General features: G+C 36.9%; 1 protein-coding gene across 1 annotated transcript in view; it reads right to left on the reverse strand.

Moving 5' to 3' along the window:
- The window catches only part of nckap1l (NCK associated protein 1 like), a 56,022-nt gene that overhangs the window by 14,698 nt on the left and 26,167 nt on the right, over window positions 1–15,157 (reverse strand). Inside the window, 7 exon segments of the mRNA XM_061726712.1 lie at window positions 2,143–2,223; window positions 3,399–3,481; window positions 5,837–5,930; window positions 7,518–7,615; window positions 10,955–11,085; window positions 12,719–12,937; window positions 14,986–15,117. Coding sequence (XP_061582696.1) covers window positions 2,143–2,223; window positions 3,399–3,481; window positions 5,837–5,930; window positions 7,518–7,615; window positions 10,955–11,085; window positions 12,719–12,937; window positions 14,986–15,117 — 838 coding nt within the window.

Below are 15,157 nucleotides of genomic sequence, written 5' to 3' on the forward strand. Positions count from 1 at the left end.
TTTTTTCAGGCGTAAAAGTAACCGTTAAGATCCCCAACCTGGGCTCAGTTTATCCAAATAACGCCTGTTAAGAAATTTGACCCGATGTTTTCGGAGATGAGAAGAGTCTGCCGGCCCCGGGGAGCAGCAGCAGCTCACAGCCCGAGGTTTCTCTCCCTAACCCGGGAGAGAAACCTGCAGCTCTGTTGAGAATTTCGCTGGCTGAAATAAATCATTTAGGAAGATGTTGGTTTAATAGATGAAATCTAACAGTTGTAGCTACGCCTGTTAAGAAATTTGCTCCGAAAATTTTTGGATTTCTGCCTGACTGCCGGCTCCGGAGCTGATTTATGGTTCCTCGGTAAATCGACACAGAGCCTACGGCGTAGGTTACGTAACCTACGCCGTAACCTAACAGCCTGTATTCCTGCGCGATCTTCGTGAACAACGGACAAAAAAGTGATTATGTACATTCACTGAGTGAATATTATGAAAGTAAAATATATATTTCTCGCTAGCAATGTAATCAAAACTAATTTTTATGCGGAAACTAACTCAAAATATTGATTTTATTCACTAAAAAATAAGAAATGTCCGCCATGTTTTTTTTTTTTGGATTCAGTCCGCAAATGACGACGAAAAGCATTCTGGGAAATGTTTTGGTCCCTAGATCAGCGAGTCAGCATCTGAAATCCCTCGCTGTGAAGGGACAATTCATAGCCACTCTGCCCTCGTTTTCCCCACTCCCCCTAGGTGAAAAGAGGAATTGGGACACCACTACCCTCACGGGAACGCACAAAATTTAGGGGAAGGGATGAAAACGAGGGCTAGGGGGAGAATTGGGACAGGGCCTTAGTCTTTGTCTTCCCCTGTCTGGCTGCAGGGAGTATCTCGTCCTTGCGAGTACATCCAGCCTGTCACAGCCTTGACCAAGAACCTTCGACCCCTTGCCAAGTTTGTATTTCTATGTTTTTGTAATCCCTCTGAAGAAGAGTGACCTTGTTTTTTGATAACGTTTTTGGTGAGACATTCAAAGTAGTTTTGATCCCCTTTCTTGTTTCCTCCCTTTTGGAGCGCCTTTTGTTTCTTTATAGTCCTGACTAGTGTAGCTTAGTTTTTTACTATTGTCAGCTTCGTTTTTTTCCCTCCGTGAGAGTATTTGATTTTGAGATTTATATAGGATATTTAGATCAGTGTAGCGTTCTTCTCTGGTTGGAGTGATTTTTAGTTTTGTTTCCTTCTCCTGGGTTTTTGTCACCGCGCCCTTTGACGTCTAGTTTTTCATAGGCTGTTTGTTTGTCACCCTGTCTTGAGAGATTCAAGAGCATCCAAATAAAAACCTGTCATTACCGTTCTCGGTCTGCATCTGAGTCCTCCTTTAAACCCAGGTCTGACACCATGTTCTTTTTAGAGAAAAGAGGCTTTCCACTGGAAGAAATATACCACAGTTCTGCTATATTTTCTGTTTCTACTGTTACGCCATAAAAATTTACAGTACATGCCTGTATAATCTGAGAATTCATTTTTTTATTTTTGTTCTTTTTGGATTTCCGTGCAGCTCCACAGTCTGAGCTTTGAGTGATCTTGCTGGGACATCTATTTGTGAGGAGATTGGCAGCTGTTTATATTCTTATCATTTTTCTTTCTGTAGAATGATGAGTTCAGCTTGATGGGCAGTAACAAGTGTGTCTCTTAGTTTTTTGCTGATGTCTTTCCCTCTTGACATTGTGTTAACACACCAGCAAACTGCCAACACCTCTGCTGTTATAAAGGTTCTCACCCTTGGGTAATGAAATGCTTCTTATTACCAGCACCGCGCTCCTACTAACCCTCTGTATCTCTGTGGAAATGCTTCTGCATTCTGATTTAGTTTTAGTTTAAATAAATAATGACAGTGTAACATATCATGTGCTGCTGCTCATCTGAGCCTGTATTTCCTTAATTTTAAATTCAGGCAATGATTGTGGTCTGATACAGAAAATATTAGACATAAAAAGGCTCACTTTCCTTCTTTCTAGGGGACACATTTGGATGTAGGTGATGCAATAGCATATCTGGTAAATAGCCTTTTCTACACTGTTAATTAGCTGTGATGTAATAATCTATCTTCCACGTAATGATGTATTTTTAGTGTGTAACTCTGCCGTTGGTAGTTGTGTTTACCTGGATATCAGCGTCTGGGGAAATGAAGTCTTTCAGGCACTTAATGGGCGCCATCAGGTACGGGCAATGCTTGTGGAGAATCTAGATCATGAGATTACACGATGTACTGTAACTGGAATTATATACAGATAAAACACTTAATACATAGAAAGAGGTATTTAAATAATATACTATGTCATTGGCATAAAAATAATCTGTAATATTTAATTTTCACTCTTATTCTTATTGTAAAACAAAGCACCATGCTAATTATGTGACTTGTAAAATATTAATTAAAAGGCTGGAATTTGGTTAATTATGAAAACATAAATGTCAAAGAGTAGGAATTGAAGTTGAAGCCTTTTCCATTAGGTCAGGGGTCGGCAACCCAAAATGTTGAAAGAGCCATGTTGGACCAAAAACGCAAAAAACAAATATGTCTGGAGCCGCAAAACATGAAGTCTTGTATACAGTAAGCCTTAGAATGACGGCAACACATGCTGCATGTATCTATATAAGTTATAACTGGGGGAAGATTTTTTTTTTTCATTATGCACTTCGAGAAAAAAGTCGAAATATCGAGAAAAAAGTTGAAATTTCAAGGAAAAAAAGTCGAAATGTCAAGATTAATGTTGAAGTACAATCTTGAGAAAAAAGTTGAAATGTCGAGAAAAAAGTTGAAATGTCGAGATTAATGTTGAAGTACAATCTTGAGAAAAAAGTTGAAATGTTGAGAAAAAAGTCAAAATTTCGAGAAAAAAGTCGAAATGTCGAGATTAAAAAGGAAAGGAAAAAGAAAAAAAAAAAGGAAAAAATGAAGAAAAGAAGAAAAAAGAGAAAAAAAAGACAAAAAAAAGGTAAAAAAAAGGTCAAACATTTTTGAAAGAGCTCCAGGGAGCCACTAGGGCGGCGCTAGAGCCGCGGGTTGCCGGTCCCTGCATTAGGTCAATATAAAAACCCCTCTGGAAACTTTAAACTTTAAACTCGAACAGGTGAAATTTCATTCACAATTTTTCTGCCTGTTTATGTGTCTCCCTCGATGATTTAGTGAAAAACAATAATATTCATAATTGTCTTTCATTCCCTTTCTTTTTTTAATAAATATTTGTAAAGTGAGACGAACCTCTCTTCCGTGTCTCCTCTCAATCCTATACATATACACATATGACTTTATTGAACTGAAATATTTCAAGCATATTTTTTTCTTTTTCTATACCTGCTCCATATCAAGGTCAGTTTCATTGTTAAAGTTATGACGAGTGTCTGGTGGAGCTTACGTCTTTCAGACAGTCTTGTACCATTGCTTTGAATGACAGGATCACCCCGATGATGGTCATCCTCTTAAGGATGTTTTCTCCACCTGGAACAGGAAGCAGATGAATAGTTGTGAATTGTTTCTGGTTTACTCTCCATCACTGAGTGGAGCCTGCATCTCTTTCAGAGCTGGATGTGAAACTAGCTGCTGTCGCCGGGCAGACTACATTCTTCTAGAAAATCTTTGACTGCTCACGTGGTTATTTGCTCTTTGATTAAAGGGGACCTATTATGGCATCTAATACCTATTTTAAACAGGCATTGAATGTCTTAAAAACAAGCTTTTGATTGTTTTAGCAAAAAAAAATTAGAAATTCAGCCTCTGAGCCATGTCTTTATCATCTCATTCTCTAACCTCATTATCTATGCAGGATTCTGAGTGGGCGGGGCTATGATAATGAGGCTCTGTGCTGATTGGCTGCCTGAATGACGCGATACATCGCTACGAAAAAATGGCGGAAGCTCCGGACGGCGGAGTTAGACCCCGTCCACACGTAGCCGGGTATTTTTAAAAACGAATATTTCCCCCCTCCGTTTATAAAAAAATTTGCATCCACACATAACCGAAGATCTGCGTTTTCGACCACATTCATAAGCATTCTAACCTGTAGATCATCTGCGGCTCCCGGGAAGCTGCACCTCCGCGGGCTCTGCGGCGGCTCCGCGGGCACCGTAGGGTGCGCGTCGCCGCGTACCCTACGGTTGTAGGCTCTGTGTCGGTGTAACGCAGTAAGCGGTGGTCAAGACCAGAGACCATTTATTTAATAAATAGCTTGGAGAACAGATGCTGGATCATCTGTAGTTCTGTAGTGAACAAAAGGCGCACGTCAGAGCAGATTTGTTGTTGTTTTGACGCATAATGTGACGTTCGAAAACGCAAAACTCCGGTTGTGTGTGTCTACACGCATCTACATAAACGGAGTTTTCAAAAATCTTCACTTTGCCCGGAGTTTTTTTAAAGCTTCGTTTATTTGCGTTTTCATGTGGATGACAGGTCCAAACGTAGGAAAATATCTCCGGTTTAGCAGATATCCGCAGATATCCGGCTACGTGTGGACGGGGTCTTAGTTGTGGGCGTGGTTTCACGCATCGGAGGCCAACCTATGTAAATCGCTCCCGTCGTTACGTAACGATGGGAGCAGAATTGCTTTCCTCCTTGTCTGAGTTGGCAGGCTGAGGGGAGACCACTTTATATATGTTAAAGCAAGAAAAAAACTGTTTTTCATAATAGGTCCCCTTTAACTTCTAATTTTGCAGCATAAATGAAAATGTGGATTTTGTAAACATTTTTGAAAACAAAAATAAATCTTAAAATCAACCATGATCAAAAAAAAGGTGAAGTAACAAGACAAATAGATTTTGGATGTCTGTAAATGTGATTGTTAATTTGTGATTGTTTTAAAAATTGCATTTATCTATAAAAAACAGGACTTCTCTGTTGTATATTGATATGGTGCAACAAAGAAAGAACTTCATCACATATGGTGTATTTATACAGTAAACAATAATAATAAACCATAAAATAAAATGTATAGTTTATTTCAGAGAATCCTCATTAGCAATTTAATTGTGACAATCACATAATTCTTGTGGAATAATTAGAGTAAAATAAAATAGTGGTCTAAAAGGGATTTAAAATTCAATCTTAGGTGCCAAGATCTGACAGATCCCATGCTCTGTTGAATCTGATTCCATGTTTTATTTATCTATTTTATCTATGGTCTTTTTGCTTTGTTCTGCTCTTTTACTTATTTTTTCTTTTTCTATACTAATTTTTATATAGTATTCCATCAACCTGCCCAGGGACTACAGGTGGAAAATAGCAAGTTGCTACAACCTGGCACAATGCATATTCTCTTGCAAAAGATTAATATCTTATTGTGCACTGTCAGTGTTTTGAAATAAATAAATAAATTACAAATTACAAATCTTAAAATGTTAGTGTATTATTGAATTAGTCTAAATATTTAGTTTATACATGTACTGGTTCATTTTGGCTATTTACACCTGCTGCTACATCAGATTGTCTTATATTGAACATGCTAAATTAATTTCTTGTGATTTAATAGTCATGACTTATTTACTAGACCATTCTTATTTTAAAAAGTCCACTTACATGGATGAGAATGAGACAAGAGGAAAGTACAGAGAAAAAGTATTGAAGTTGTTGGAAAATAAAAAATACTGTGCTCTCTGCTTAGAATAAGGCATTAACAATACTTTTCATTCCCTTCTTGCCATCATCCTTCCTCTAATCCATTTCAGTTTCCTCCCTCATACTTTGTTTTTGTCCTGGAACTCCTTCACTCTCACTTTGTGTTCAACCTTTTTCAACCCTGAGCTTCTCCTTTCATATTCCATCCTCTTATTTTGAGCACATGTGTCTCTTCCCACTTCTCACCTGTCAGCCTCTTTTTAAGATTGACCATTTCCTCCGGCTTGTCGAAGTTGTTTTTCATCTGTACCAGGATGTCCATGTTCTCAGTCACCATTTTCTGACAGAAGAGGAGGAAGGAAAAAAAAGTGATAAAAACACCTTTAGTTGTGAGTAATTTCATAAAGGTCACAGCTGTGACACATGTTCTGGCTTTTCATTTTGTAACTCCTCATTTCAATTGAAGCCATCGATCCAGGGGATGGAGTTGATTACATATTCGTTTCTCAAAGGTAATCTTTATTAACTTTTTTTTTTTAATTTTTTTATTGAGATCAATAGCCAAAGTAACAATGGCAACTATACATCTTCATAACTATTTCGAAGAAAAAAAACAATAGAAAGATCACTACATTCAGTGACCGTAGTGTACCAAGTATCACTAAAAGAAAATCACAAGTCAAAGATATTTTTTCCCTTTTTTTTTTAACCCCTCCAACATAGAAACATAAAAATAAAATAAAAATAAATGGATATAAAATTATAGCAGGATAAGAATTAATTACGCAAAAAAAAGAATTGAAAATAAATAAATAAAAAAATTAAATTAAATTAAAAAAGAAAAAAAAAAAAAAAAACAGCTCACTAAACTATTACTCTAAACACCATCTTTATTAACTTTTCATTTGCTCCTGTTCTTTTAATTCAATAATCAGGTGATAAGTCATTGCTGGTCTGGTCCAGATCAAACTGCATGTAACTGAAACAGATCAACTCTGAGTTGGGAAACTAAAGGTTTTCGGTTCCCACACGGCTGATCACACTTCAACCAACTAACATGAGTTTATGGTTTCACCTATTTCCTCCGAGCAGAGTCAGCGTAGTTTTAGAGACACTTAAAATTCATCAGCTCAAAGTAAAATTGCCTTAAAAGCTGAATTGTAATCTACAAATATAAATTAAACGAGCTATTTGCTTCATACCAGAGGTGTCAAGTAACGAAGTACAAATACTTTGTTACCTTACCTAAGTAGGTACTCTACACTTCTATACTTCACTGGAGTCATTATTTTTCAGACGACTTTTTACTTTTACTCCTTACATTTTCACGCAATTATCTGTACTTTTTACTCCTTACATTTAAAAAACAGCCTCGTTACTCTATTTCATTTCGGCCTTTAAAAAAAAACTATCCAGTTAAATTGCTCCATCCGGATAGAGTGAATTTGGTTGTGGTTGTTTCAGATGTTCTTGTCCAGTTTTGTTCTTACATCCGTTCCCTCAGATTCCTGCAACTAAACTTGGATGTACATTCCAATAAAGGTTAGGATAAAAGATAACATGCCTCTGAAGTTTGACTTTTTGCACCATTACAATACTTATAGGCAACTAGTCATCATATCTCCTGCTCTCTGAAACACATGTTAATGCTCAATAGTACACATATATGGTTCTTTAATATATTTGCATTATACTAAGATGCATTCATTTTCAATGGCTTTTGTCCTTAATGGCTTTTTTCCCCCTTACATTACTTTTACTTTTATACTTTAAGTAGTTTTGAAACCAGTACTTTTATACTTTTACTTGAGTAAAAAACTTGAGTTGATACTTCAACTTCTACAGGAGTATTTTTAAACTCTAGTATCTATACTTCTACCTGAGTAATGAATGGGAATACTTTTGACACCTCTGCTTCATACTGTACCTTCAGCTCGCTGACTTGAGAGGTGATGTGCCACATCAGGTTCTCACCCAGAAACTTCAGCCCATATGGACCAATGAGCTCTGCCAGGGCCTGTAACTCTGTTCAGATGTGGCAAAAACAAAATGAGGGGTGATGAAGATGGGAAGGAGGTCAACAGACATACATTCAGTGAAATAAATCTAGGTTATTGTGCATTATTTTGACATAAGGTGGTATTGAACTGAATTCCTGTAGAGTTACTGTAGGTTTTCTACATGTCATTTCATTTATTTCATTTATTCTTTATTTCATTCAAAAAATAAAACAATTCAATACAAATACAAATGTTCTTAAATTGTGAATGAAAAGGGAGCAGAATGAAGAAGAATCTTCTCTGATCTGCCCCTTTTTCCAAGAAATAACTTCACAAATAACATAAATTAAAAATAAAAAAAAACAACAACTAAGTGAATAAAAAACTAAAATAAAATAAAATTATCGCCGTCTAGGGGTATGTCAATCAAACTTAACTAACATATTTCATTATATTTACTTAACATACTGGCTTTAATTGTTCTTTTGAATGTAATGTTTGATTTGGATTCTTTGTTTTCTTTATTCAGATTGTTCCATAAACTGATTCCTTCCACAGAAACACGTTCCATCAATTTAGTCCTGAATCTTGTTTTTTTTTTTAAATCTCTGTTCCTTTTAAGTTATACTTGCTTTCTCTTTTTTTCAAATATTTTCTGAATGTTGATTGGTAAAGTTTTTTTTATGAGCTTTAAACCTAATTTGCAGAATACTATGGTCTACTAGTTCATGAAATTTCAACAATTTTAACTGAAGGAATAATGGATTTGTTGGATCTCTATATCGTTTTTTACTGATAATTCTTATGGCTCCTTTTTGCAGAATGAAAATTGATTGAATATAAATGTTTTACAGGCATTTCCCCAAACTTCAACACAGTAGGTCAGATATGGAACAATCAGAGTGTTATATAAAATGTACAATGCTTTGTTGTCCAATGAATCCTTTACTTTGTGTAACAGAGCAATTGTTTTTGATATTTTTATCTTTGTATAATGTATATGTGATTTCCAATTCAAATTCTCATCCAGCATGACACCCAAAAACTTTCCCTTACTCTATTAATTTCAATACCATCTATATTAATTGGATGCGATAGGATAAAGTGAAAAGGAGTATAGCTGAATTAGAGAACAGAAAAAACCTCTCATTCAGCTGGACATGTGAATGAAAGTAGATGGAGATGTTTGGATAAGAGTGGAGGTGGTTAACGGACTGGCCAGCAAAACACTGTAGGGCAGGCAGGTTGTTGCTGAAAACCAAATATAGACAGCACGAATGTATGGAGGTGTGTTGTGACGTGTATGTGTCCTTGCAATTTCTGTACTATGTTATAACCAGTACTCGAGTTGTAAAAAAAAAATCAGGGGGGGTGGTGGATTGTATCATATGGGGACAGATCATTTGTGCTGAATACAAATAATATAATATATTACAAATAATAGCACTGACCAAAACACCTGTAGAAATACTGCGGGAATGACATAGCAGCAGTTAAATGCAGCCTTCTGTAAGCTTTAAATATCCACTGGGCTTACATCAAATACATCAAAACATAAAAATAAAAAACTGTTTTCTGAACTTATCAATATGACTCTGTCCTTCACAGGATAAGTAAAATGAATCACTGCAAAAACTCAAAATCTTAACAAGAATATTTGTCTTATTTCTAGTTAAAATGTCTCATTTTAGTAAAAAAAATCTCATTACACTTAAAACAAGACTCGTCACTGGAAAAAAGAACAATTTTCACCTGTTTCAAGTAGATTTTCACTTAAAATAAGTAGAAAAATCTGCCAGTGGAACAAGATTTTTTTTGCTTGTAATGAGAAGATAAATCTTGTCCCACGGGCAGATTTTCCTACTTATTTCAAGTGAAAATTGACTTGAAACAGGTGAAAATTGACAAATAAGTTATTTTTCTGGTGATGACTCTAAATGTTGAAATAGCAGTAAAACCACATTCATTGATGAAATGACATAAGGGATGGAAAGGGGGGATGGCAGTTTTACATGATTTTGACCATTTTTATTTCAGGGGGGGATGCCATCCCCCCTCATCCCCCCTCATCCCCCCTCAACTCTGGTTGAGAGGGGACCTCAACTGGTTATACCCATGACTCAAAGTGTGTAGTGAAATGAATATAGTCTTCTCATACGACTGTTGTGGAGGTGGAATGGGAAGCTGTGTGGGAGAGAGCGAAGTGATGCTGGAATAGTTATGAAGCATGGACAGAAGAGTGTGGTACATGACAAGTAATACTGCAGTTTACACAAGCCAGGCAGAGTCAGAATAAACTGCAGTGGTGTTAAAAAAAAACCAATACCACAATGACAAGCTCCATACCTTCTTGAGCAATAATGCTTCCTCTACATGCACCGAACTGATAACCATCTACAAGTTTTGCAAACAGTGAGTCATTTCTTGGACCCGTGGTGACACATAAACCTACAAACACATTAAAGCTGCATGTGGCTCTCTTGTGTATGTGTCTGCAAAAAGTAAACTACAAAGGATAAAGTGTGTTTTTACTGTTGCCCCTTTGCAATTTTCTCATGCAAACATTTTCATTGAATGAATGGAAGAAAGGTAATCTGTTATCAAATGAAACTTATATGACTGAAATTCATTTTGTCATTTTGATTCTTAATTTAGTGGACTACATGTGTCCCCATAATTAATCTGGATCACTTTTTAGATAATCCTATAATTGGAAATTCACCTGTTGTATTAATTTCCTCCTATATGATTTAGTGCAGGGGTCTGCAACCCGCGGCTCTTTAGCGCCGCCCTAGTGGCTCCCTGGAGATTTTTCTAAAATGTTTTACCTTTTTTTTCCTTTTTTTCTCTTTTTTTCCTTTTTTTTCTCTTTTTTTTCTTCTTTTTTTTCTCTTTTTTTCTTCCTTTTTCCTTTCCTTTTTAATCTCGACATTTCGACTTTTTTCTCGACATTTCGACTTTTTTCTCGACATTTCCACTTTTTTCTCGACATTTCGACTTTTTTCTCAACACTTCGACTTTTTCCTCAAAATTTTGACTATATCCTCGACATTTCGACTTTTTCCTCAAAAATTTGACTATTTCCTCGACATTTCGACTTTTTTCTCAAAATTTCGACTTTTTTCTCAACATTTCGCCTTTCGCCATTTGCCTTCATTCTAAGACTTTTCATTTTTTGCGGCTCCAGACATATTTGTTTTTTGTGTTTTTGGTCCAATATGGCTCTTTCGACATTTTGGATTGCCGACCCCTGATTTAGTGCCTTCTTTGAGAAGATACACAAATGTGCTAAAGATTTGCCATTTACACTTCAAACCCATTAACTTCTAACTGCCAGCTAAAAGACTCAAACTGAAGCACTCACCTGCCACATCAGAAAACTCCTCTGCTTTGCAACTTTGTTCATTTTCACTTGTCTGGCTGAGAAAGCAGTGCATCGTGGGACAGTGGACGGTGAGGGAGCTGCTGGCTTGACGCAGAAGACCCTCCAGGAACCTGAAGGGTAGAAAACAATTTTTTTAAAGCAATAATAAATCCACAGCCATTCTTACTCCAATACTTACAGTAACTACAAGACATGAATCAAAGACAGAAACGATCCTTCACATTGACGGAAAACCAGAGATGGGTAGTAATGAGTTACATTTACTCCGTTACATTTACTTGAGTAAGTTTTGGGAAATTTTGTACTTTTAGGAGTAGTTTTGAATCACTATACTTTTTACTTTTACTTGAGTAGATTTGTGAAGAAGAAACTGTTCCTCTTACTCCGCTACATTAGGCTACGTTGAGCTGTTACTTTCCTTTTATCCCTTTTATCCACGTACGCGTCAATCTCATGACATCACTGAGTGATTCTTTGGGAAAAATGTTAGTTTTTGCATGTTTTGTCACATTTACACAGACTCAAACACACACATTATATTTATATGAGTTCTTGTTGTTCTAGTTCTGCCTGTGTACAAAGTAGTACAAAGGCTTGAAATTTTGTGCTTAATTAATTTTTTTATTCTGTTATTTTATTTCTTTTATTATTTATTAAAGTACTTGAATTTACTTTAAGATTATTTTAATTTAAGCTATCTTTTATTAATTTTAATTTATTTTATTATTTTATTGATTTAATTTGCCTGCACCGCCCCAGTGGCTCCCTGTAGATTTTTCAAAAATGTTTGACCTTTTTTTTTCCTTTTTTTTCTTATTTTTTTCCTTTTTTTCTCTTTTTTTCTTCCTTTTTCCTTTCCTTTTTAATCTCGACATTTCGACTTTTTTCTCGAAATTTTGACTTTTTTCTCGACATTTCGACTTTTTTCTCAACTTTTCGACTTTTTTCTCAACATTTCGACTTTTTCTCGAGATTTGTACTTCAACATTAATCTTGACATTTCGACTTTTTTCTAAACATTTCCACTTTTTTCTTGAAATTTTAACTTTTTTCTCAGCATTTCGACTTTTTTCTCGACACTTCGACTTTCTTTTCAACATTTCACCTTTCGCCATTTGTCTTCATTCTAAGGCTTATACAAGACTTTTCATTTTTTACGGCTCCAGACATATTTGTTTTTTGTGTTTTTGGTCCAATATGGCTCTTTCAACCTTTTGGGTTGCCGACCCCTGATCTATTTTCATACAAATAAGGTATTACAGAAGTTTTGATTCTGTTAATCTCTATTAATTTATTTTATTATTTTATTGATTTAATTTGCCTGAAGATGATTATTTTGCACTTTTGTCTGTTTGAATGGTTGTGTTAAAAAAATAAATCAGACATTACTCAACAGTTACTCAGTACTTGAGTAGTTTTTTCACCAAGTACTTTTTTACTTTTACTCAAATAATTATTTGAATGACTACTTTTTACTTCTACTTGAGTCATATTATTCTGAAGTAACAGTACTTTTACTTGAGTACAATTTTTTGGCTACTCTACCCAGCTCTGCGGAAAACACGGTGGGGAAAACTCTAAAGGAGGAAACATCTGAGTGCCGTGGTACTTTTTGTGTGACATGTATATGTAGTTGGACTTGGGTTCATCAGTATAAATGCTTGTGCTACAGATGTGAGTGCGTGGATGTAAATATTTACAGTAGGCACATTAGTTTTAAAGCAGCAGAGCTCTCACACCCACCAGTTAGTGTAGAGGGTGGTGATGGTCTGGCCTCCGTGGGAGTCCAGCGGCTGCGTCTGCTGCAGCAGGACGTTCTTCACCAGCCGCGTCACGTCCATGTTGATGTAGCTGGAGAATCGGTGCAGATTGGCGGTGTAGGCTCTGATCCCGGCCAGGAGGTCAGAGGGACGCGTTATCTCCTGGGTGGTCCGGTTGTAATTGGCCATTCTCACGATGATTCTGGAGAAACACGTTTAAACAACGTCACTTGTATCCAGGCTGATGGCGGTCAGCTGGGAGCTGAAAACAGGTTAAACGAGCCATGGTGACTTGGCACAACTCTCATTAGGGCAACGCTTCCACTCCCCCCGGGTCTTCAGCCCAGACTTATTTATTTAATTTTAGAGCCCTCCTTTCTGTCACTTTCTCTCCCTGACCGTATTTCCAACGAAGGACCAGTCGCTGTGAGCTCGCTGCTCCTCACGCACTTCTATGTTAACGTGACGAGGTGGAGAGACTTAACAGAACACAAACACAGAAACGTAAGGTTACCCTGGGTCCACATATTCATCAAGACAAAAGTAAATACTGAACTGACACTTCTACAGCATGAATGTAGTGCCACAAAAAAAAGCCAGTAGAAGAATTTCACCTGTAAAAGAACTTTTGTAGGATAAAACTGAAGTTCCTGTTTGGGTCACAGAACTGGCAGAAACGAGGCACACAAGTGCATGCCTTCCAGATGGAGGAATGCACCTTTCAGTTTTTTAATTGTGTATGTGTATATGCAGAATGCAAAATACGGGAGGGTCGAGGCCAAGGGCTCCAGGGCAGATGCTACTGCTCCCGCTGCTAGCAGTGACTTGCTTTAACTTAAGGTAAGAGGCCAGCCTGCTTAATATGGCCTGAACCCACCTGAGAGCCATCATGTTTTTTTTTTTTTTAATTTTGCGTGATCACCTGTTATGAGTGGAATTTGTGAATGTGTTCACACAGCTGTGTTAAAGGAGCATGAGGCACTCAATAGCGCCACCCTTCACCATGACGGCCGTTGGGGGTACTGCAGCCAACAGCGAAGCCGGCACGGGAGAACGGGGAGAACGTGCATGACGTCACATCAATCCTGCCTCATGCTCCTTTAAAACATAGTTTCCTGGATGGTTACATAACGTTAAATAATCAGTCATCATTTTGCAGGCTGAGGATCTGTTTAAGTGCACTGATTGCACGTCTCCGATAGTGGCATTTGTTGTTATTACTGTTATTTGAATGCACAATTCATTTTCATTGTATTTTTTTTTATTTATCTAAAAAAATACATTATCCTATTTTATTTGTTTATTCGTTTCTGCAATGCACTGGTCGTGCGCCAGTGTCCTACCTGGCATTTATTCATTAAGTGCACTGTGCACCAGTGTGGTGCCAATTAATGTCTTTTATTTATTTTAATTATCAGATTTAATTTGTAAATAACATTCTGCATCGTCACGCACAATTTTGCCTCCTGTTAGTAAAACAACGTGCATCTAAAATGGTTAAAAGTGTGCGTGTATTTGTCATAGGCTATACTAGGCTCATTGTTTTGGTTTATTGCATAGGGCCACCACTGTTAAAAAAAAAAAAAAAAAAAAAAAAAAAAAAAAAAAAACGCGAGTTAGAGACCCCCCTGAATATGGATGGGTATTTTGCACACTGTGTATATGTTAATAAGTGCCACATTTGTTTATTTACTGCTTGCTATTTTTTAAATCTGGGTACAGTGAGTGAAATTACCCGAGTCAAATTCCTTGTCGGGCAATGTTCAAACTTGGTCAATAAAATCTGATTCTGATTCTGAATAAACTTTTATTTAGTCCTTGTAGATATAATATGTATGAAGATTCTGGTTGTGTATAATACTACATTATAACCTTTAAATGATTGTGCCGCCACCTGAGCGAGATGCGAGCCAGGTTTCAGTCACTGGATCTGAATTTAAAAAATAAAAATCAGCACAATTGCTGCCTTACTTTATGCAGAGGTGAAGTTTATCATATTTAATGGACCGTTTTGCAGGAGCAGACAATCATGTTGTTACTGTAATTAGCACATTTTGGACACTTATTGCTCATAAAACAGTGGTGTGCTACTCAGGTAAAAAAAAAATGTGCAAATGTCATGTCAAGAACATTTAAGGTTGTTTTCGTTCAGCCTTCGGAACTCATTATATCATCTTGATGATTTATTAGGTGAAATATAGATGAACAACTCCCCCCACCACCACACCACACACTTCTCAGTGAGCATACTCAGTCAGGCGTGTCTCCAGCTGAGAAACCAGGAACTCCGTGGGAATGATGGCGTGGTCAAAGACGAGGAGCTCGTTGCAGAGACTGTAGGTGGAGCAGAGCTCCGTCAGCATCAGGTGCAGCTTGTCCACACTAGGGGAGAGAGAAGAGACACAGAGGAAAGATGAAGCAT

This window comes from Cololabis saira, chromosome 8 (assembly GCF_033807715.1).
Source record: "Cololabis saira isolate AMF1-May2022 chromosome 8, fColSai1.1, whole genome shotgun sequence".
NCBI classification, from domain to species: Eukaryota; Metazoa; Chordata; class Actinopteri; order Beloniformes; family Belonidae; genus Cololabis; species Cololabis saira.